The sequence below is a fragment of the Terrapene carolina genome, unplaced genomic scaffold (assembly GCF_002925995.2).
Source record: "Terrapene carolina triunguis isolate 2854851 unplaced genomic scaffold, T_m_triunguis-2.0 Scaffold192, whole genome shotgun sequence".
In the NCBI taxonomy this organism is placed as follows: domain Eukaryota; kingdom Metazoa; phylum Chordata; order Testudines; family Emydidae; genus Terrapene; species Terrapene triunguis.
In genome coordinates, this window is record NW_020664543.1 from 12,665,260 (window position 1) to 12,689,456 (window position 24,197).

The window sequence follows — 24,197 nt, forward strand, 5'->3', positions numbered from 1 at the left end:
ACTTGTCTCAATATTTGTGTGCAACAAAAATCTCTCTCAAATGGTAACCAAAGCTAAAATTTAAATTAAAATAAACACGTATTCACATGGCATGCAGTTGGCCCATAGAATTTGCTGCTGCAGGTGGTGAGAATCAAATCCTACAGCTGGATTTAAAAAGGGATTTGATCACTTTGAAACAAACAATGTTTAGACCTGTGCCATGTGACGATGGAGTGATCAAACATCATGCTTCAGGACATAAGATGCTCACAGCAGGACCAGGAAGAAATTCTCTCTCCTAAATATATAGCACAGGCCAGGTGCAGAAGTTGCTGGAAGGACCCTAGGTTTAAAGCAGGAGCAGCCTACTCCAGTAGGACAAATGCTATAGTCTGTTTGGCTTTTGCAATGCCAATGTCTCTATATGTTAAATGAAACATTTAATAGAATAGCTTTTTATATATGTAATAAAAAGTGACTTTTTATAATTGGAGAAAAATAAGGGAAAAAAAACCAACAACCCCCTACCGTTCCTGTTTCGCTGGTTTCTGCCTGAATGAGCTTATCAGTGAGAATTTTTTGTGGTTGAGGCGGCTCTGCAGACTTCTTTTCACACACTCGTCTTCTCGTGGACATCTTCTTGGGACATTCTCCCTCTGAAGATATCACACTAATTTGCCTAATCGAAACGATGGATTTATTAGCGGAGAGGAGGCATAGCATAGCGGTTCAAACACAGGACTGGGGAGCAGCTCCCAGCTCTGCCCCTGACTCCCTCTGAGACTTGTGGGCAAGTCACAGGTGTATACATGGGTGGCCCAAGGTCAGACACATAAATCCATAGTTAGACACCTACTTACATGGTCTGATTTTCAGAGGCGTTGAGAAGACAATTCCTATCGAAGTCAATGGAAGTTGCAAGTACTCAGCACGTCTGAAAATCAGGTGGCATATTTAGGTGCCTAATTTTAAGGCCAACATTTTGAAACTCAGGTGCCTAATCTCTCTCTTCTTCTGTTTCCACACATGTAAAACGGAGCTAACAAGGCTCCATCCATTAATGCTTTTAAAGAGTTCCGAGATACTCAGATGAAAGGTGCTATTGCAAAGGCATATTATTAATCTAATCAGCAGCAGGTTGAAGCTGTGTGTGTCAATATTCATGGCAGCACCGTCTGAAAACTACATCATTGCTCATATTAATACACTTCTCATTAGCGGGTTCATAGGAGTACAGGTTTTGTCCCCTGTGCTATATGTTATAATTTTAAATTAAAAGGACACAGGAGGCTTTAATACAAAGACGAAACTAAAGTCTATGCTGAAAGATGCAGAGTACAGTGGGTCAGACTGGAGAGCAACATTAATTAGCTGCTCGTGTTAAAGACGGGCTCCTTAAAACGTGCTTCAGCCCAGCTGAGGGCTTCATTCACAAGAGGACATCAGGCCTACCTAAGGAACTGCTTGCGGACCTCGTTTGTCACAGGCTCGTTATCTGCCAGATCAGTGTGGTTGCTGAGTGTATCTTCAGCGAGCAAGACCTCTTCATCCTCCAGCACTGTAATAAAAATTGCATTTTAGCTTTCTGCTGAGGGCAGCTTATAGGAAACTGGTGTCAAAAGCCAGGGGCAAATACGTTAGTTGAAGGATAAGCGTTATGAAGCTCACAGTGGCTTCGGAAGTCTGTTTGAGACTGCAGTGCCGCGTAATTGCAGGGAGCTAGTGCGTTTGGCAACTTTTGCTATTCCGGAGAAAAGTGTGATCCGAACACAGAACTGGCAGCAAGAAGCTCCTGATTTCTAAAGCTAACTCTGACACCAACTCCCTCTGCAACTTGGCTGATTCACATCCTCTCTATGCCTCTGTCTCCCCACAACGCTCCCATCTCACAAAGCTGTTGTGAAGATTAATGTCGGCAAAGCACTTTGGAAGCTATGTGCCGTAAGGGCTAAGTAGCAGTAGTATTGTAATTGTATCTAACCAAACTCATGAGCAGAACCTGCCCTGCTGTCCCATTATCTTGGGATGAAGGATTGAGAGTCTAGGAAGCTGCTGTAAATGTCTATTATTGCTAGAAGAGGTTGTCTACAACCTCTGGCATCTTGTTTGTCAGGACACACACTTCTGCAGCCAAACTTTATGGGAATACAGCCATACACAGGAAACATTTGCCAAAATACTTTCATCTTCCACCATCTAATCAGGGTCAAATTAGGCCTAGAAGAAATCCAGATTAAAATGACATTTGTGTCATGCTATGTAACAGAAATACTGTGCTCTGGGTACCCCTTTGGAAAAATAGAGTCCAAAGGGCACTACGTTTTCCCACTGATCCTGTCTTTGCCAACCATAAAAAGGATTTCTCTGTATTAAAAACACTGAGGGAAAGTAATTTCTTACATTATCTTAGAAAACAAGTACTTAGCCTCAGGCAGATTGGGTAAGTTCTTTTGCAAGAGGAAAGAAATATGTTTGCTTACTTAAACTTCAGTATTACCAACTTGCATTCAGTACACTGGATGGGTTAACTTACACCATGCCAGCTTAGTAAGCATAAAAAAAACCCTCACAGTACCTAACATTTTCATTACTAGCCAGAAAAAAAAAAGGAATCTAAGGCTGGACTATTACATTTCCCTACAGGCATGGATCGCAGGAGCAGGTCACATTTATATATAGGGAAATTCATGACCTGATTGATACAAAAGCTATGATTTAAGACGAATAAGAACTGCTGTACTTGTTAGCTCATCCTCTTCTATGTCTTCATCAGGTGCATAATTTCGAAGAAATTCTGCAAAAGCCCCATTTTGCTTCAAAAGCTCTTGGTAGGATCCCATTTCAGAGATTTTGCCATCCACAAGGACCACAATATGGTCCACCTGAGGCAGAAAGGTGATGCCATGGGTCACTAGCATTCGGGTCTGTATGGGAGAATGAAACAAGTCAGTGCTACCAAGCCGCCTCTGGGGTGGAACGCTTCAGCTGTTTAACAACACGCAGCAATCACTATGTAACATTTTTAGGATAAAAAGTGAATATCGGATACGGGTGAAATATCAGGAGGCATTTAGACAGAATGTAGTGGAATTCGGCTAAGACACTAGGTGTAAAACCCCTGACTCTTGTGAAGAGAATTAAAGGAATATTTAATGGCGACAGGGCCTTCGCTTTAAAAATGGCAGCAGCCCACTAACACCACAGTGGGGAACTAGCAAAGTGCGGCCTCAGCGACGAATGCCAATTGCTGAATCATCAAGACCGCTTCCTGTAAGACTGTTTTTCTTGCGGTCTCCCCTCTGAGCTCTGACATAGCTTGATGCGGCACATGAGATCTGACAAGACCCTGAATCAGCAACCTTTAGACAACAGAATACCACAGAGTTCTGTAGAAACGCTAAGTGGTTCACAACATTCCCCCTCGCCCCCACCCCACCCTGAGCTGCCCCAGGACAGTGACAAGCAACAGTAAGGACGGGGCTGCTCTAAATTCCTCCATATATTTTGTTTTCAGCAGTGTCAGGTGTTAGTTTCCATGGGAGAACAAGTTTCCACAGGACTTGAAGAAACACTATCCAGGCTTAAGAGCTTTTCACGTCTCCACCCTTGGGCATGTCAGAACAATAGCTCTCGACTGAGCATCTGGCAATGGGCACCTTTTCCAAAAGTACAATGAAATGAAGAAATCAGGGAGCTATTCAGAACTCAACTCCCAGTGTTAAAATAGCAGGCCAGTTAACCCCTGATAGTTCTGGATCGCGTGTGTGTATAGAAAAGAGAACCCAAACACAGGCTTACTTTTCCTTTAAGTGCCCCTTCTGGTCCAATAACGTTGTCAAAGATGTGCTTAGCAACGTGGGAATCCACAGCTGAAAGAGGGTCATCTAACAGGTACACATCAGCGTCACTGAACACAGCGCGGGCAATGCTCACTCTCTGCCTTTGGCCACCCGAGAGATTGATGCCCTGCAAGGTGGAAGGAGAGGACAAAATACATCACCTACGACACAATTTAATCCAAGCAATAGCAGGGGCATCCTTACGGCTCACAGGCACTCAGCTGCTATGGTGATGGGCACAGTAGAAGGGCCTCAATAGAATAGCACAGGTAGAGTTGAAGGGGGAAACGGAACTCTAATAAAGCTGCTCGTGCATGCACTGCTATCTGAAAGGAAAGAATTTGGCAACTTACAAATGGAAAATTCTTTGTAGCAACTTACAAGAGCCCTGGAACCAAATGAATTCTTAAATGGGGCTGCTAAAAATCAAAACCAAAATCTGCCAAACGAGAGACAAAACACAAATTCAAAGCAAGATTCAGCTGAAACGGTAATGTTTGCCACATTGTTCCTGCTTTCCAGGTGATTCAATATATCCACTCACGGTCACACAACACTGCCCAGGCTGGCATGAAACTTCTGAGCCTCTGCAAAACCATCTTTAGTTTGGGAAACAGTTGTGTAACAAGCTGATTTCTATTTTGAATATGGAGTTAGGAGAGGATCCTATACCAAGCTTGGTGTGAGTTATATCACATTCCCACCACGTGGAGGAGCATGGATTCTGAAACTGCCATGGACAGAATTCCTTATCACACTCAGAACTTGATTGGGAGTGGAGGATGCTCCATATCTCACAAGATCAGGTCTATGATCCCCAGTCAGCAAAGCACTTCAACACGCACTTAAAGTTAAGCCCATACTTAAGAGCTTTGTTTAATAGGATGGACTTAAACATAAGCTTAAAGTTAAGCATCTGCTTAAAAACTTTGCTGGATCAAGGTCTAAATATAAAGCATTATTTCTATCGCACAGACAGAGCAGACATCATTGTGCATGTTGCGGGTAAGGGCCCTACCTTCTCTCCTATCTCAGTATGATCTCCCCCTGGAAGTACTTCAAGGTCAGTTTTTAAAGCACAGGCCTCCAGGACATTTTGGTACTTCTGTTCATTATGTTGTTGGCCAAACAAAATATTATCTTTCAGGGTGGCATTCTGAATCCAGGCTTGTTGTGGAACATAAGCAACAGATCCCTAAAATGAAAAAAACAAACCTCTGTGATTTACTATTCATTGTGGAATGGATTTACCTTTAATGAACTGTGATTTACAATTACAGAGCTAATTCAAATCTATATGTAATATGCACATACATAGTCACACACTACAGTACATATGTATTGTACATACACATGCACTAATTGGTGATGTACAGTAGAAATCTCAGGAAAAACCACAACTGTTTAATTTAATCAAATGTAATGAGCAAAACCCAAACAAGCATCCAGAGAAGTTGGTAAAAGTACAGACAGCCCTGAATTCTCTGTCCAAGCTGACATATATTAATACGCTATGTATATATAAACAATTCACTATGTGCATGTATATAATATGCTAGGTGTGTTCATACATTATTTTGAAGTGCCATCCTATCTAGAACCCACCTTCACTGCCACATGTCCTTCTAGCTTTTCCATTTCACCAAGAAGAGCTGATACCAGTGAAGACTTCCCACAGCCAACATGGCCAACAACAGCAACCAAAGAACCACTGGGGACCAACAAATTTATACTGTGGAGGAAAGAGGCTGAAAATTAATTAAATGTTAGTTAAAGACATTACAGCTCCTTTAGTCAGGTCTGATGTATGCACTCACAATCCCCCCCTATCTCAGCAAATGCACATAAAACGATATAGTAAATGTAGCTGGGTTATTGGTTCCCCCCACCACTTCTTTTTAAGCTTGCTTAATAATAATTATTATTATTTGTACTGCAGTAGCACATAGGAGCCCCACTTATGATTCAGGACAATTTCCTCATTACCCTTGCAGTATGTGTATCCCACACACCTCCTGGGTGTGGTGTTGTGTCCCATCTAGTGGCACCAAGACCACTGAGAGAGATTAATGAGTGTGCTGCTCTACAGCCAGTTGGCTTTTGGCTCATGCAGTAGAGGCTCATGCACTAAGCTCCAGAGGTCCCAGGTTCGATCCCGCCGATGACTGGGGTCTGTCAGTGTTACATATGCACCAAATTCATTGAGAGTATCAGGAGAGCTGGTAGCAAAGCCTATAGAGAAGGTTGACCTACACTTCCGATTATAAAACCCTGTTTTCAAATTATATCAGCTTATTGGGTTACAAAGGGTTAATAACCTTTTTGGAAGGAATCAGATGATCTCAGGGCCTCTCTCAGCAAGAACACCTGGCTGGAAATGTTGAGGGATTAAGTGCCTTGTTTAAACCATTTAACTAAAATATTTATAGTGCTAGTAAATAGAATTGATAATGGCACAACAGGGGAAAGCAAAACCCTTCCAAATATAATTTTCTTCTAAAATGGTCTAAAGTCTTGACTCAGGCCCTAATTCTCCTGCAGATCTGTATGATCGGACCCCTCTACCTTTACATAGTCCCTCTGAAGTCAATGCCAGCCCCATATGCACAGAACTAGACGCAGAATTGGGACTGGAGCCATTCCTCAGACTCCTTTCATTACCTACAGGAGCTTTTCATATGTAGCCAGGCTTTCAAAAAAGCATTCAAAGCAGGATTGACCACCAAAATTCAAAACCTTTCCTCATTATCCTCCATATCCAGTAGCATATTCCCCTCCCCAGCATTAAGAGACAATGATTTTGGTGGCTGATAATTCTAGTTACAGCTGCATGGATCTTTCAGAATGAAACCCCAGAACAGGGAAGTTCCCCTGGTTTCAGATTTTGTTACAAAACACAAGCTGTCTCATAAGAACATAAGAACAGCCGTACCGGGTCAGACCAAAGGTCCATCTAGCCCAGTATCCTGTCTATCGACAGTGGCCAATGCCAGGTGCCCCAGAGGGAGTGGACCTAACAGGCAATGATCAAGTGATCTCTCTCCTGCCATCCATCTCCATCCTCTGACAAACAGAGGCTAGGGACACCATTCCTTACCCATCCTGGCTAATAGCCATTAATGGACTTAACCTCCATGAATTTATCCAGTTCTCTTTTAAACACTGTTATAGTCCTAGCCTTCACAACCTCCTCAGGCAGGGAGTTCCACAAGTTGACTGTGCGCTGCGTGAAGAAGAACTTCCTTGTATTTGTTTTAAACCTGCTGCCTATTAATTTCATTTGGTGACCCCTAGTTCTTGTATTATGGGAATAAGTAAATAACTTTTCCTTATCCACTTTCTCCACATCACTCATGATTTTATATACCTCTATCATATCCCCCCTTAGTCTCCTCTTTTCCAAGCTGAAGAGTCCTAGCCTCTTTAATCTCTCCTCATGTGGGACCCGTTCCAAACCCCTAATCATTTTAGTTGCCCTTTTCTGAACCTTTTCTAGTGCCAGTATATCTTTTTTGAGATGAGGAGACCACATCTGTACGCAGTATTCGAGATGTGGGCGTACCATCGATTTATATAAGGACAATAATATATTCTCAGTCTTATTCTCTATTCCCTTTTTAATGATCCCTAACATCCTGTTTGCTTTTTTGACTGCCTCCGCACACTGCGTGGACATCTTCAGAGAACTATCCATGATGACTCCAAGATCTTTTTCCTGACTTGTTGTAGCTAAATTAGCCCCCATCATATTGTATGTATAGTTCGGGTTATTTTTTCCAATGTGCATTACTTTACATTTATCCACATTAAATTTCATTTGCCATTTTGTTGCCCAATCACTTAGTTTTGCGAGATCTTTTTGAAGTTCGTCACAGTCTGCTTTGGTCTTAACTATCTTGAGCAGTTTAGTATCATCTGCAAACTTTGCCACCTCACTGTTTACCCCTTTCTCCAGATCATTTATAAATAAGTTGAATAGGATTGGTCCTAGGACTGACCCTTGTGGAACACCACTAGTTACCCCTCTCCATTCTGAGAATTTACCATTAATTCCTACCCTTTGTTCCCGGTCTTTAAACCAGTTCTCAATCCATGAAAGGACCTTCCCTTTTATCCCATGACAGTTTAATTTACGTAAGAGCCTTTGGTGAGGGACCTTGTCAAAGGCTTTCTGGAAATCTAAGTACACTATGTCCACTGGATCCCCCTTGTCCACATGTTTGTTGACCTCTTCAAAGAATTCTAATAGATTAGTAAGACACGATTTCCCTTTACAGAAACCATGTTGACTATTGCTCAACAGTTTATGTTTTTCTATGTGTCTGACAATTTTATTCTTAACTATTGTTTCGACTAATTTGCCCGGTACCGATGTTAGACTTACCGGTCTGTAATTGCCGGGATCACCTCTAGAGCCCTTTTTAAATATTGGCATTACATTAGCTAACTTCCAGTCATTGGGTACAGAAGCTGATTTAAAGGACAGGTTACAAACCTTAGTTAATAGTTCCACAACTTCCACGGTGGTTCTTTTTTAGTTCTTTTACTATGTTTCTTAATTTGGGGTATACATTTGGGGTATACATTGAAGTTGGGCCACTATTATGGTGTCTTTAAAAAGCGCCCATGCGGCTTGCAGGGATTTCACTTTAGTCACTGTACTTTTTAACTTCTGTTTAACTAACTCCCTCATTTTTGCATAGTTCCCCCTTTTGAAATTAAATGCCACAGTGTTGGGCTGTTGAGATGTTCTTCCCACCACAGGGATGTCGAATGCTATTGTATTATGGTCACTATTTCCAAGCGGTCCTGTTATAGTTACCTCTTGGACCAGCTCCTGCGCTCCACTCAGGACTAAATCTAGAGTTGCCTCTCCCCTTGTGGGTTCCCGTACCAGCTGCTCCATGAAGCAGTCATTTAAAGTATAGAGAAATTTTATCTCTGCATTTCGTCCTGAAGTGAAATGTTCCCAGTCAATATGGGGATAATTGAAATCCCCCACTATTATTGGGTTCTTAATTTTGATAGCCTCTCTAATTTCCCTTAGCATTTCATCATCACTATTACTGTTCTGGTCAGGTGGTCTATAATAGATCCTTAATGTTATATTCTTATTAGAGCATAAAATTTCTATCCATAGAGATTCTATGGAACATGTGGATTCACTTAAGCTTTTTACTTCATTTGATTCTACATTTTCTTTCACATATAGTGCCACTCCACCCCCTGCACGACCTGTTCTGTCCTTTCGATATATTTTGTACCCCGGAATGATTGTGTCCCATTGATTGCTCTCAGTCCACCAGGTTTCTGTGATGCCTATTATATCAATATCCTCCTTTATCACGAGGCACTCTAGTTCACCCATCTTATTATTTAGACTTCTAGCATTTGTGTACAAGCACTTTAAAAACTTTTCACTGTTTACTTGTCTGCCCTTTTCTGATGTGTTAGATTCTTTTTTATGTGAATGTTTATCATCTGATCTGGCCCTTACATTATCCTCCTCCATCCTCTGCTCCTGACTATAACCTGGAGATTCTCTGTCCGATCCACATGCTCCTCTGCAGCAGTCGGCTTTCCCCCATCTCCTAGTTTAAAAACTGCTCTACAACCTTTTTAATGTTTAGTGCCAGCAGTCTGGTTCCACTTTGGTTTAGGTGGAGCCCATCTCTCCTGTATAGGCTCCCCCCATCCCAAAAGTTTCCCCAGTTCCTAATGAATGTAAACCCCTCCTCTCTACACCATCGTCTCATCCATGCATTGAGACTCTGAAGCTCTGCCTGCCTACCTGGCCCTGCGCATGGAACTGGGAGCATTTCTGAGAATGCCACCATAGAGGTCCTGGATTTCAGTCTCTTCCCTAGCAGCCTAAATTTGGCCTCCAGGACATCTCTCCTACCCTTCCCTATGTCTGAGTTGAGCTTCTTGCAGAACCTGAGCTTTTCAAGCAGGTCGGAGCCACGTCAAAGTTTCTACTTATGCTACAGTGTGCTAAACACGTTATAAATGCTCGAGTGCCTTTGATTTTGACCTGAAACTAGGCAAAATGTGCAATTTTTTAGCCGCAATTAGATTTGACTTTGTTCAAACAGGGGGTCAAACCAAAACTGGGAGGCTGGGGGAGAAGGCTGCAAATAGAGGTTCTCAAAAAGACCCTGAGATACCACGGTGATGGGTATGACCCAAAATCCTTAAAGAACAGAAAAAGTGTTCTTATGTCCATGAACTAAAGTCTCCAAGGCCCAACATGTACATCCCAACTCTCTCAATAGCACTGCTAGCAGCCCATCAGATAATCTGATTTTCCTGGTCAACAGATTGGGCCAGTAAATATGTATTATCTACATTAGAAATTAATTTACTCCATCTGTCCCTTAATCTACCTATGATATGCCCGTCACTGCAGTTTCTAGGCTCTGTAATATTTAGGCTTTGTACAGCATAATAATATGGGACAAGCAAACTGGTCTGATGTTTAAAAAACAAAGATGTGTGCAGGAGATCGGATAATATAACTTTGTAACAATGAAACCGAACGCCCTACTGGTTTAACGTTAAACAACCTTGAAACTGATTTCGCTAGAGACAACAAACAGAGGGAAGCAGGTAGATGCTGTACTGGAATTGTATAAAGAAATCTTACTCTTTCAGAGATGGCTTGAGCTCCTTTGCCCAGCTGAATGTCCCATTTGTTACAGTGATGGCGTAGCCTGTACAACAGAACATAATAGAGAGGGTGGGAAAAGTGTTGTGCATAATGGTGCTGAGTGAGGCCTTTCTACTGAAAAGGGAGAACAGTTGGAGGACATTTATTTATACAACACTACGGAAGTTTTGTGTTCATTTCCATTCCCTTTTCTCTTGGCACGGGAAGTAACATTTGTGATCTGCTCAGTCACAAGGGAACACTGTTCAGAGTAAGTGAAATCACAGAACTGAGACATGAGAAAGCTGTTTATCTCCCTGCCCCAGCAGGACTGGTCCCTAGAGCAGCTTATCACCTGAATTGCCCAGGACAGTTTTCAACATCCCTCTGTGATAATTACATCACATCACATCACTCAAGGGACTATTCCATAGTCAGTAAAAGGTTGGCAGTTTGCTGGGGAGGTCCATGTACAAGTTTAGGCCTGCCTCTGAACGGCTCCATATTGCTGACCTAACAAGTTACAGATCATCAGGCTTTATTCATCTCCTTGTGGAATGGTAGGCATGTAATAGTAATCACATGGCAGCTGCCTTGCATCTCCTGCCCCCTTAGAATCTTGAAGACAAAAGAAGCTTTAAAATCAAAGAACAACAAGAGTGCGGTACAGGAGAACACTTCATGAATCTTATGAGATCGGACCGTTTTCTGACTCAATCTGGGATCCTGTGCCTCTGGCAGTGGCCAACAGAAGTAAGTGACCTTCCCTGCCCCCCAAAACCTGCGCATTACCCCTATGCATTTATGCAATGCCAAACATGGCCCTGCCTGGCCCCTGATGATCAGCTGATGCCCCAAAGCATGATACGCTGTTAGGCCTGGTCTACACTACGACTTTAATTCGGATTTAGCAGCGTTAATCCGAATTAATCCTTCACCCGTCCACACTACAGAGCCAGTTAATTCGAATTAAAGGGCACTTAAAATCGATTTCTGTACTCCACCTCGACGAGCGGAGTAGCGCCAAAATCGATTTTGTTAATTCGAATTAGGGTTAGTGTGGCCGCACACCACCGAATTAATGTGGTTAAATTAATGGGGTAGTGTGGCCGCACACCACCGAATTAATGTGGTTAAAAACCGAATTAATGTGCTTAGTGTGGCAGCGCACAATCGAATTTATACAACCTGTTTCCCAAATTCGAATTATCTAAATTCGGATTAATCCCGTAGTGTAGACATACCCTTATTTAGTATCCATTACATTATGAATACAGAGCATTTTAAAAGAACAGCTCATGCCTCACGAATACAGCCAGAAACCTTGGTAGTTTCCACATTGTCTTGAGGGCAAACAAGCATTTTCCAGGAAAGGACTTCCTTTCGGAATTCACTGGCATTATTATTAATTGATTCTTTTGTAATCCAAGTAGCCTATTGATAAATATTGCAAGTTTGGGGTTTTCTATGCACTCTCCCTCTCCAAACCCACACAGACACACACATGCACACCCCCATCATCCACACCATCTCCTCTTTACCTGGAGTAACCACCTTGGTTTCCACACAATTTGGATCAAGCTCATCGTGACTCAGGAACTGCTGAATTCTCTTCAGGGAAACACTTGTCTAACAAAAAAAGGGAGGCATTATTTCATAGTCTTTAAAACGAGAAACCAGTCTCCTTCCCGTCAGGAGGGAAGCAGGCTCATGCTTTTACCATGTGGAGTTCATGAACCATGACTCATTCCTTCCCTGGGAAGATCTGAGCTGTGTCATTTTTGAGATAAAGTAAATTTGCTTAAGTGAAGCAAAACTCACACGAAATGCCACAAAACACAGGCTCGTTCACAAGCAACAAGGCTGGTAATAGTGCAGTGCTAATAAAAGAACATTAAAAAGAGTATGGGAGACACCTTGAATTGTCATATTTCACAGTCCAGTTTAAAATCAAGAGATACCATTGTTTTTTGAATTTGAAGCAAATAATGAACAAGACCTTCCTTACCTGTGCAAGGTTGCTAATGACCTGTGGAAGCATGTTGAGTGGAAACCTTAGGATATTAAACAAGGAGAGGGAGACAAAGGCTTTCTCTGCATCCAGAATATTATTTTCATCCACACTGACATATACTGCAAATGTGGTCAGTGCAACCTGAAAGCCAGAAAGTGTGTTTGATCAAAAAAGCCCTCTTGATTTGTTAAGAGCATTCAGGCCTAACTGATACCGTTAGAAATAAAATCATTGGAGTCAGAAGTGGACCAATTCTCTACTGCTTTTTATCTTTTCATATATCAAATCCCAATGTGCTTTAAAAGACAAGCCATTGTACCACACAAATGATGCTAATGTCTACAGAACAAGACTATTTACTGATTATATTTCATTGAAAGTTGAGATTTAAAGGTGAACTGCAAGGCTCTTGTGAGTACATAAAAGTTTAAGGTGTATTTATTAGGGTGTGGTTTGTGCTCTGGGGCAAGTTCAGGCCACTTTCTTGTTTCTTCCACTCCAATTTGTCCACTGTTAACTTCAGTATCATTGGCCATTGGAGGCTAACCACAAAAACATAAACCAAGGAGTCTTGGCAGGAAAGCAAAGGAGAAACTCATTTTCTAGTAAGTCAAGAAGGAATTTCTTAGTATTTACTGCATAGGATACTTGGCTTCTATTCCCAACTATGCCACGGACTCTGTGTAACCGTGTGCACCCCTCCATAAAATAGGGACAATAATATTTACCACTCACAAAATAGCTGCAATCACACACAACAAGCTAGTGGGGACCGGTGATGAGAATGCATGAGATCTACAGCTAAATCAAAGGGAATTTAACAGGAAAGTCTGAGAGGGAGGAAAGAACGTGGCTCTTCACCTGCCCCCAATGTCTGTGTCTATGTCATACGAGGGCATAGTGAGGAGAACTGCTCAGGAACTTTGAGACAAAATATTTTTTCATCAGAAAATGCCAATTTAAAACCAATCTTTTCCCCACAAACAATTTCATGAAAAAGTTTCCCGTTAAATTTCAGAATTGTTGACACTTCCCATTTGGACATTTCCAGAATGAAAAAAGTTCAGTTTTTAAGGTCAAAATGACTTTTCATTTAAAAAATTAAGTTCAAGTAAAATAAATAAATACATAAAATGAGGCTGAAATCTATACAAGACATTTTGATTAACCCAATATAAAATCCCCTACTCTCCCCCTGATTTTTGGTGCACAATATTTTTCAAGATTTCGACTTTTTGTCTTGATTTGGGACGGAAACATTTTTTGAAATCTCAAAAATTTCCACGGGATGGGAAAGCTATTTTGTGCCCAGCTCTAACTGCGAGACGTCACTGAAAAATACTTTGATGAACAGTGTCATAGAACAGTAAAGTATTCAATTGTTTTAAAGCGTATGTATGATTTTTAAATATACATGTTTATTCCAATACCCATTTGATATGCAGACAGTCTATTTAAGGGCTCTGGATTTCACCTTCTATTTTGTGCCCTGATAGCTTTCATACCTATTTGTGTAAGCAATACAAATGATGTTTACCAGAAATGGTGCGCTGATCCATGCAAAGATGGACAAAGAATTTAGATATGCTGCTTTCTTCAGAACCCGGAGCTCATTCTTTCGTATCTCCAGCACTTTCTCCTGGAAGGATGGTTCCCACGCGTAAAGCTTCAGTACCTTTATGCCACTCAGAATCTCATTCATTAGTTTAATGCGGGAATCTTTATACCGCATCTGTTCCACCTAAATTATTCCGAATAACATTGTTAAAAAAAATCTATCTATATTTTTAGGCAGACACAAAAGGCAGGCAGTGTATCACATACATTGTTAGAAATACAAGTGCATTCTAATCAACTTTATTGTCTAGGGGTAAATTTTCAAAAGTGTCTTCCAGTGGGACTTAGGCACTATTGAAAATGCTATCCTAATTCTTTCCTTTCTTTATTTAGATTTTTACTGATGTACAATTTTAGAAGTGCCTATTTAAATGTCTGGGTGCCCTTCATTATTTAGCAGTGTATTTTAAAGAAAACGGTCTCCACTCCATTACCCCCAGATCAAATCCCCAGAATAGAATGTGGATATAATGAAAAATTAAATGTAACACCTCACCTGCTTGGAATCCACACACTCTGCTACTCAGCCCTAACCCCTCCTTATAGGTCAAGGGAGAAAAGAAATGCTAATATTTATTAGGTAGTGATTAACTGGCAGATCTGTTGGCTGTCTCAAGGTTTTGTGGAACATAACTATATTGTTCTGCTACTAAAGCTGAAGCTATTGTCACTATTTACATTTACTTTTCAATTCTGACACTATCTAACCTCAAGGGTTGGGCTCTTTACCTCAAAAAAATACTCCAAAACAATCACTAAGAGATTACGACATCCCATTACTCAGCATAATCTCTTAGCTGGATTTTTCCAGCTACAAGCCAAAGGACTTTGTTGCATTAGTATTGCACTACTCGTGGAGTGTGGATGACCACGGAGATTGCTAATGGAATAAAGGTTCCTTTCATCTTAAAGTCAGCAGTTCAAATCTGGGTAGGGTTGGCACTGATGAAAGGCATCGTCATCTGTTGACTGTCCAATGGTCTACAAGAAATGAGTTGGCAGTTTTTCTACCTTAGAGGACGGAAATCCATAGCACAAGTACACCAACACATCTGCCCTCTTCCTAGGCACTCAGTTAGGGTGACCAGATGTGCCATTTTTAAAGGGACAGTCCCGTTTTTTGAGACTTTTTCTTATATAGGCTCCTATTACCCCCCACCCCTGTCCTGTTTTTTCACAGTTGCTATCTGGTCACCCTACTCACAGTAGGGGCCACCAAGTGAATGGGTATAGAGATGAGGGAATTATCCTCTTGTCCCAGTAGAGGTCCCCTCCAGACTGGGGGTTGCTTGGAAGAGCACCTGGCATCATTCTGCACATCTTTCGCTTGAACAGTGAATCATTCAAACTCTCAATTTTCTTGCTTGCACTAGGGGAGGCCTGTGCGGAGAACTGGCCATTTAAATTCTTAGTGCAATCTCCATTAGTATTAAAATCGTTAGCACTAACTAAAATGAAACTTGTTCAGTTTAGCTCATGGATGATAAGAGATGAGATTCTGCAGATAACGTGTAACGATTTAATCTGGACTCAGTCTGGCTGACAGCCTCTGTTTATCACTAAGAATAGCTCTTATATTTGCTCTTATGTACTCAAAGCAAACAAAATAATAGCCTAATCTTCTGTATACATTTGTCCTTCTTGTGGCCCTGATCCCACAGAGGGATCCAACCTTGGAGACCCGGCTCATTAATTACTCGCCCAAGCTTTCTTCAGGGCCCCTTTCATTTCATCTATGGCTTTGATCCAAAGTCATGTCAAAGAGCCTCTTACAAGGGATTCTCTCAAGCAGCTGAGGTCTGGAATGCAGATTTGTTTGTTTAAAAAAAAAAAAGTAGTATGGGAAGGTTAAAAAAAAAGAGAGAGAGAGAGAGAGAGAGAGAGAGAAAAAATTTTGTCTTTACGTTTCAGTGACTTCTTTTAAAACACTCCCCTGCAGTGCTTGCAACTCAAACACAATAGCATTTGGCTTGTGTCAGAGAATGTAATAAAAAATGACCTATCCAGCTTCAATATTCAAGTCTAGTGAAATGCAAAACAGGACCCAAGCAACATCAATGGAGAAACGTAACATCAGATTTTAAAGATTCATGAAGCTGAATCACTGAGTTATTTGTAGTAACACAGGGAAGGAATGTAAAAAAAAAAAATGGAGTGGGATTTTCAAAAGTGTTCAGTGCTGGCCTCCCTCTGCTCCTATGGAAATCAATGGTAAAACTGTCATTGACTTCAATGGGAGCAGCAGAATTAAGCCAACAGTGGATGATACTGAAAAGTCCCATTCATGATTCTTTTGACTGACAGCATCTCATCCAACGTACACAGACACATTGCACTTTCGATTCAATAGGCACTAAAAAGACTCTGACTCCTTCCACTTTTCTAGAAGAGCCACCACCTTGGGTTATGGACTATTCTTAACGTTACCTACCTGGAACGCTCTGGTTTTTATAGCAATTGCAGCATTCAATGGAATTAGTAAGATCATCACTGCAACCCCCGCCAACACAGAAGGCCCTAAAGTCTTGATAGGAAAAGAGACAATGTAAGTTGTTGCTCTCCATGAAATAAGGTCATCTCCGGTAGATAGCATTGAAAGAAGCTGAGTTTGGTAAAGAATAAGCGATTGCTTCACTAACACGTATTTGAAACGAGAGTGTGAATTTCCACCCTCCCACTGGGGCATTCTGACTCTGCTTCCCCTCTTCTTGTTGTATAAACTCTAGATCACAGTATTGATCGGGAGCTACCAGTACTCTACTAGCATCGATGACGTCTGAGAGCTCCTGCAATTTATTTGCGAAATTGCTCATGGTGGAAGGGGAATACAGCAGTGGACTAATGCAAATAGAGCATCTTAATAGATGTAGAGAGCACCACCACAAACCTCAGAAAAAAGAAAATACAGTCCGTATATGAAAAGATACCAAATATTTACAGGCAGGGAATGGAGAACCGAGAGGGAGGGCATTTCCCCTGACTTCTCTCTGATACAGGGAACTGTAATTGACAAAAAACCCCAATCACCCTGAATGTTAATACATGAGGGAGGGCATCCTCAGCCTGAGTCAGAGGGTCTGTCTCTGTATTTGGACATAAAATGCTACAAAGTCACCAGTGGCTCATTATGTCGCTGTGTACTGCAAAGTTAGATTATTTTACAGCAGTAAGAAAGAGAAAACCTCTAAAGCAGTGGTCTCTAACATTTTTACCCAAGATCACTTTGCCCCAGCCCGAAGCCCGCTCCTGCACCTCCCCACACCACTCCCGGAAAGGGCCAACGCGCCCCTACGGCCCCTGGGGGGCTCCGTGCGCTGCCTCCCGCAGCTCTTCCGGCCAATAGGAGCTGCAGGAGCGGTACTTGCAGGCAGGAGCAGTGCACAAAAGGAGACCCCCTGTCCCCACAGCCACACTAGCCACTTCCGGGAGCGGCGTGGGGCCAGGGTAGGGAGTCTGCCTTAGTGGCAGCCATGCTGCACTGCCGGAGATCACGATCGACTGGGAGATCTTCTAGAATCGACCAGTCAATTGCAATGGACTGGTTGGTGACCACTGTTCTAAAGGGTGTAACAGCCCAAAGTCCACTCATCCAGGGCACATTTATTCAATCAAATGCAGGAAATTTGGTAAGTTGGTGTCAATCATTCTATGCCAAAACAAGACAGAAAGAGAGGAGGTTTCTGAAAATGGTGGCGAATTCAACAAACAAAAACCAGGCTGCGTGTCACTGAAATAAAAACTCTGACAAATGTGATGGTTCCTGTACCTGCCAGAGGAAGTATAAAGCTAGACAAATCTGAAGGGGTGCCGACCATAACATGTTCAGGAAAGTCACCAAATCCATGAACCGCTGGGCATCCACTGACATCAAGTTGACAATTTCTCCAACAGTAGAGGAGCGCTTTGCTGAGTTTGTGATGACCAAGGACTGAAAAGTGAGAGACCCTGATAATTATCGATCTTGGACACATGCGGAGAAATGCAGATAATAAATCTTCAGGGAATAGGAAAGCCAGATACCCTACTAAGTAGATACTTCTCCAGTAGGAATAAAACAATGATGTCAATCCTAAATCATCTTTAATTCATTTGGAGAATAAAATTTCATGAGACATATTTTGTTTTGCGCTCCTCCATTTTGATCAGTACATGATGCCTCTTTATTAGATATCATCTTAGAAAATAATTGTATGTTATGACTAAGGATGCACCTCTTGATTTTGAATATTTAAATAAAACCAGTATTTGACTGTGCCATGTTTGGTGATCCAACAACACACCTACACTCAGCTGCTACTTTCTGAAAGTACTTTAAGGTGCAGTGAGGCATTTTAGAAAACTGAGCATTCATTTTATTTTCCAGGAGACAGCTTTCTCCCCATAATCATGAGCCTGTTCTCCCCTTATTGTCTAATGGCTAAGATCACTCCTCCTTGGCTATATATAGTTGCATTGACCAATTACATGCTTCCAGTCTTACCTTTCTGTATATCATCCCAATGATGCCAGTTCTCAGCCTCATCCCAGTAACAAAGCAGTACTGGAAATGTTGGTGAAGTATTATAGTCTGCAGCACGGCAGAGAAAAACATCAAAGCTGCAATCAAAAATCCCCACCAGGATGGGGCATCTTTATCCTTAATGAAGCCAATTAATATGCTGTTTTTAAGAAAGTTGGGGAAGAAAAACAAAACAAGGAGAGAGATTAATGGGACAGAACATAACACAGCACATAGCTTCTCTTATCCATAGCAGGTTGCCACATACTCCCTTTTCTCACAAATGACAAAAAATTCTCCTGGTTACAAGCTAGGTTATGGCTTTATTCAAACAACATTAGATACAACAGCTAATCATTAGATCTTGCCAGAGAGAAAGCCCAGTTGTGAACTAACCAGCAATAGATGGAATACAAGGCCGAACATCAGGCTCTGCTGAGCTCCAGCCTCTATAATGAGGCTTCCTTATCTGGCCTCTCTAAGTAGCTCCATGTAGCCGCGAGCTGAGTGACACATGCAGTGGGACACCAGCCTGTCTACTACATAAGGCAGGTGTAGGAGACTGGACTCACCCTAAGAGCACTCCCTAGTGTCAAGTTAAGGCATTACAGGGACACATCTCTAATGCCCCACTGGCGGCCACTTCCATGGCCCCTCAATAGCATGTCTCCATCTCGGCCTTCGGTGGCCTGGCCCTCCGGAAGTTCGGTCCCCTTCTGCGGTTATGAAAGTCCAATCAAACAGTCAACACCAACATTCCAAAACAAACCCGCTTCTGTCCTTCTTGAGCTAATCGTGCTGCTACCCACTGCTTCTTCTCAGGGTTTTCTCACTGCATCCCTTCCACAGGGACGCCAGCAGCTTCCCCCAGCAATCTCCCTATTTCTTCCAAGTCCTACCTCCGGCCCTTCACAGACAAGAGTCTATTTCACTCACTGTGACGCCGTCTCTGCTGGAGAGCCCTGGTTCTCCTGCGGCTCTCTCCCAGCTGAGCTCCCTCAGCCTACTTACAAATGCCAAGGGGCTAATGGATCCCCAGCTAATTCTGCCCCTTTGGCAGAAGACAATCATTCAATTACCCCACAGGTCTGGAGCTTGTTTCTAATTGTTTTTTCTTCCTCTCCTCCAAAACTGCATCACAGCAGGTCATAGTCAAACCATCACCTCATCCTAACCTTCTTCAAACTCCTGGACCACCAGTGCCTCGGGCTGGCTTCTCCCTCAGGGAAATAGGCTCCAAACCCCATTCTCCTAGTTGTATCCGTAAAGAACTGACATTCACATCTACCTTTTAGCTAAATGGTGATGCCATTAAACTAGCCATTTATCTTCATTAATAACCCTTGACTTCTACTACACGCAATTGCTTTCCCAGTGAGGCCTGCATGGTAAAGATATGGCTAAAAAGCAGAAAATATCAAGTAATGCACAATAACCCCAGTAACTGCATTTCCAATTTCAGGTAACTAGCCACGTAAAGTGGATCTGGCACTATGAATCAGATAATTAAGCTCTGCCACAATAATTCTGCCTTTTCTTATCAGAGGAAAGTGGGACCTATGATTTGATTCAAAGGGCCAGGGCACCAGCTGGTGTGAACTGGCATAGCTCCAGGGACTTCAGTGACGATTTGCAAAAGCTAAGGATCAGGCCCCAAATCACTTGTGGCAAAAACATGGAGGCCATGGTTAACATTCCTTTTTGGCCCCAAACCCACCTTCCCCTGAGCAGCTCCAGGCAGCATCAGCGGACTGACGCACACTAGGTGGGGAGCTCTGTAAAGGCTCTTCTTGATGGACCCAGCATGTGACCTAGTGATCTTTCTAGAAATATAAAACTATTGTTTTACATGCATCAAAACTTGCCAAACCGCCCTACTTTTTCCAGCTGCGAGAAATAAATTTCCTGAGGCGGCTCACAAGAGTTTAGATGCTTACATGAATGCATGGCAATGTGCCTTGAGATATTATCGATCAGGACGTTAAACTTGTCTGTGAATTGATATAAGTTTGAAAAGTTCCCAGGATACAATGACATTTAACACACTTTCCCCTTAAAAGCCTGCTAGCACTCTCCTCTTTCCTCAAGGCTTTGAAAGGAGATATCTAAACTACAAAATGCAGATATGGTGGGTTGGATCCTCCTCTTTGTAACAAGTTCTTGTGTGTTATGCAAAGCATTCACATATCAGCAGGATCTCAGAAGACAGCTCCACACAAAGCATTATTTTAACAGAGGTTTTTATACCATAAAACCCAGTCTTTTTCCTCCCCACCCCCTACATTCATTTACAGCCGTAATCTATTCTCCACTATTCTTTCCATAAGCATTTAAAATGTTGGTGCGTCTTTTAAAGATAGAGAGCGAAAAATGATTGTTTGATGGAACACAACTGCTATTCCCTGCAACTCTGGTATTTCCCTCATTACATTCTTCCTAGTTAATGAGCTGGCAAGCTTTGTGCCACATGAATAAATCAACACAGAAAGAGAAGTGAGATGCCACTTTACAAAGATGCACAATCCTTTTATGACTTGGGCTGGGAGAGCCGATCTCCCAGGGAGACAAAGAGCAAAGTATTTCGTTGTAGCCCACGAAAGCTTATGCTCTAATAAATTTGTTAGTCTCTAAGGTGCCACAAGTACTCCTGTTATTTTTCAGGGAGACAAAGAGCAAAGTATTTTTATGAGCCTTACTCCATGTAAGGAGAGTGCAAGAGAAGACGGGAAAGGTGCTACTAACCCCGCTTCTCACTTTTGGCAAGGACCTTCCTTCTTGTATCTGATCATTTCCTTTTTCTGGAAAATGTATTCACCCCACCCCACGTTCTCACCACTGCAACACCTTTGAGAATGCGCAAGGCCTTGGCTCTGACTAGAATAAATCTACATATAAGGCAGGAACTCCCAAACCTGTCCCAGCCAAGAGCTACACTGGCAATCTGCCCGGTGTCTAAGGGCCACACTTCATTTGTATACAATGAGGTATAGTGCAGCTGCCTTCATCATTGATGTAGACATCCGGCATGCAAAAACTACTGATCCCAGCATGCAATGCTCTGCCTGCCTGGCTGGAGATGCTCCTCAGCAGTAAAGAATAAACTACTTTAGGCCGCCACTCAGAATGCAATAGGCCATTTTTTAGCCCATGGCAGCCTTTTGGCTATGCCCAATTTATGGGTCTTTCATTTTTAGGTGTCCTAGTCAGGCCTGTCTCATTTCCCCTTTAGTACACAAGGAAGAACGGCCACCTTTTGCCATTTCACCACAAAAGCTGTTGGGCTTGCGCACACAACACTGTGTGGAGAAAATAATGCACTTCAAGAAGCATGCTCTTCTCTGAAGCTGAGACTTCTTGAGGACTGTGGGTAAAAACGACTGATAGGAGAAACCAACCTTAACAATTGAGGGTTGACGAAAGAAAGCAGATCTTGGATCAGCTTGTAGAAAGAGCCGATCAAGAAGTATGGGCCAAAGGTTCTTAGCAATGCTTTGAGGAAGGAAGGCTCTTTATGCTGCCTCTTATCCCGGATCAGAACTTCTGCCTCCTCTGGGCCATCACCAACATGGTTCAGCACATGGTTAGATATCTTCACGTATGCCACGTCTTCTTTCCTAAGAGTATGAAACAAATGATTACGGCAAGAGCTCAGGAGCACTATGGCGGCTGTGCGACCCAATGAATAGAGCCTCAAACTAGAACACAAGAGATTTGGGTTCTGTTCCTGGCTCTGCCACAGGCCTGTTGGGTAACCTTGTGCAAGCCACCTCACCTGTTTGTGTCTCAGTTTCCCCATCTGTAAAAATGGGAATGATACTCCCTTTGCAAAACACTGAGAGCTACTGAGGAAAAGTGTGATACATTTATTATAATTTTATTCGAGACACTGGGTGGGATTTTCAGAAGCACCTAAGGGAGTCAGGCATCCAACACGCACTGACTTTCAATGAGATTTGGGTGCCTAATTCCCCTAAGGGCTGTTGGAAATCCCATCTTCTCGATACTCTCACTCCCTCAACTCTCTCAGAACAGGCTGGCAGGATTTTTTGCTGCCCCCCCTCTATCAGCAGGTGTTGGAACCGTGCTGACTCACTGAGGCAATTCTGGCTTATCAAACTCCACCCTGAATGTAATGCAGGTGGGTGAAGCCTCTAGAGGAAAGGACGTTAGGATCAGCTACAAGGAAGGACAGGAAAAGAACCCTGCGAGCAGCCATGACTGAGACGTTCGTTTTGAATTAACCTCTTTTGTTAATAACATCAGGACAGGGGCTTTTTGACTTTTTCCAATGACCGGGTAGGTTTTTTTTGGAGCTAGCTGAGGACTCCACTGGCCTGAAATTTGAACAGTCCACAGATTCTCAAAGTGATACCCGTGACAAAGAGTGCAGAGGCAGAAATGTGTTCACATACATCATTCCTTGAACAAAATCGTGGAAATTCTGAGCTGTTCACAGACCATCTGTGAACAGAAAATAAAGGCTAAATCAGACAAATAAATTATTTGCTGAAAATAGTTCACCGGGTTTCACAGTTCATTCTCTCGCTCAGTATCTGCCAGGTTAGATTTGCTCAGTTTGCAAGCAACACACTTTGTTTGGGGGGGGGGGGGGGGGGGGGGGGGGGTGGCTACCAGCACTGTAAAGAATCAAAACACAATGAACTTTTTGACGAAACCCCAGGCACGGTTTCAGAATGGAAGTTCTGCTGGGCCCTCGACGTCTCTGTAAACTGTCTGCCCTCATTATACAAATCTCATTAGGCGAAGTTGGATTTATGTCCGTGCACCAAGAGACCAGATCCCACACAATGCACGTTACACCCTTCCATAAAAATAGACAAGTTATTAAAAGAACCGAAGAGCCAGTGGTGTTAGTACTGGAAGCTCTTCAGATCTTACCTGCAAAGCAAAAACTCCCCCATCTCATTTAACTCTGCCAAAAATACTATTGTGAGAGAGTGGCTAACCCATAATGGGGGCTTTCCAACTTGGCATGACTGCATGGAGCAGGGAAACAGAGGAAAACCTCTGAACGGAGAAGAAATAGCTCCACAATTAGAGGAAATGGAAATGAAGGACCCACTTATTGACGTTTCCGGCTATAAACACATCCTCAGTGAAATCTATTGATTTAGAAGTGCTTTTGACACCAGTCAGTGGGTGAGAGAGAGACAGTCACAACAAATAATTGTCCTTTTTAGATCAGATTAGGACAGAACGTGAGATTGAAAGGACATCTCGTCTAGTGTGAGAACTACATGCAAAGGCCAAGCTTGATGCTGGCTACCCTTGAAGAAACGGGAATTCTGCCACTAACTTCGCTGTGAGAGGGGCCTATTTCATAAACAATGTTGGTCATTTTTTAAAAACTTTTTATTACTAGTTGGAAGTGAGAAGCTGAACTAAGCATCTCATCCTTTATTCCTCACCCCAGGAGCTTATTCAAAGGCTGAAGGTGGTGTGAGATGTGAAAGCCTCATGCGCGTGTGTGAGGGAGGGGATTCCTTTTGTTTCTTAAGATGTACATAAAGTCTACTCTGAAAATTGACTCAGAATGAAATCATCAGGCTCCAGATCTATTGTGTCTCAGAGATTCCA

General features: G+C 42.5%; 1 protein-coding gene across 1 annotated transcript in view; it reads right to left on the reverse strand.

Moving 5' to 3' along the window:
• The window catches only part of ABCC3 (ATP binding cassette subfamily C member 3), a 76,270-nt gene that overhangs the window by 17,253 nt on the left and 34,820 nt on the right, over window positions 1-24,197 (reverse strand). Inside the window, exons 8-21 of the mRNA XM_026654442.2 lie at window positions 21,995-22,213; window positions 18,582-18,759; window positions 17,868-18,029; window positions 16,533-16,625; window positions 14,022-14,225; window positions 12,479-12,625; window positions 12,012-12,099; window positions 10,468-10,534; window positions 5,427-5,553; window positions 4,840-5,016; window positions 3,781-3,948; window positions 2,723-2,906; window positions 1,435-1,540; window positions 511-661 (exon numbers count right to left, since the gene is read on the reverse strand). Coding sequence (XP_026510227.1) covers window positions 511-661; window positions 1,435-1,540; window positions 2,723-2,906; window positions 3,781-3,948; window positions 4,840-5,016; window positions 5,427-5,553; window positions 10,468-10,534; window positions 12,012-12,099; window positions 12,479-12,625; window positions 14,022-14,225; window positions 16,533-16,625; window positions 17,868-18,029; window positions 18,582-18,759; window positions 21,995-22,213 — 2,071 coding nt within the window. The remainder of the gene's footprint in view (window positions 1-510; window positions 662-1,434; window positions 1,541-2,722; window positions 2,907-3,780; window positions 3,949-4,839; window positions 5,017-5,426; window positions 5,554-10,467; window positions 10,535-12,011; window positions 12,100-12,478; window positions 12,626-14,021; window positions 14,226-16,532; window positions 16,626-17,867; window positions 18,030-18,581; window positions 18,760-21,994; window positions 22,214-24,197) is intronic.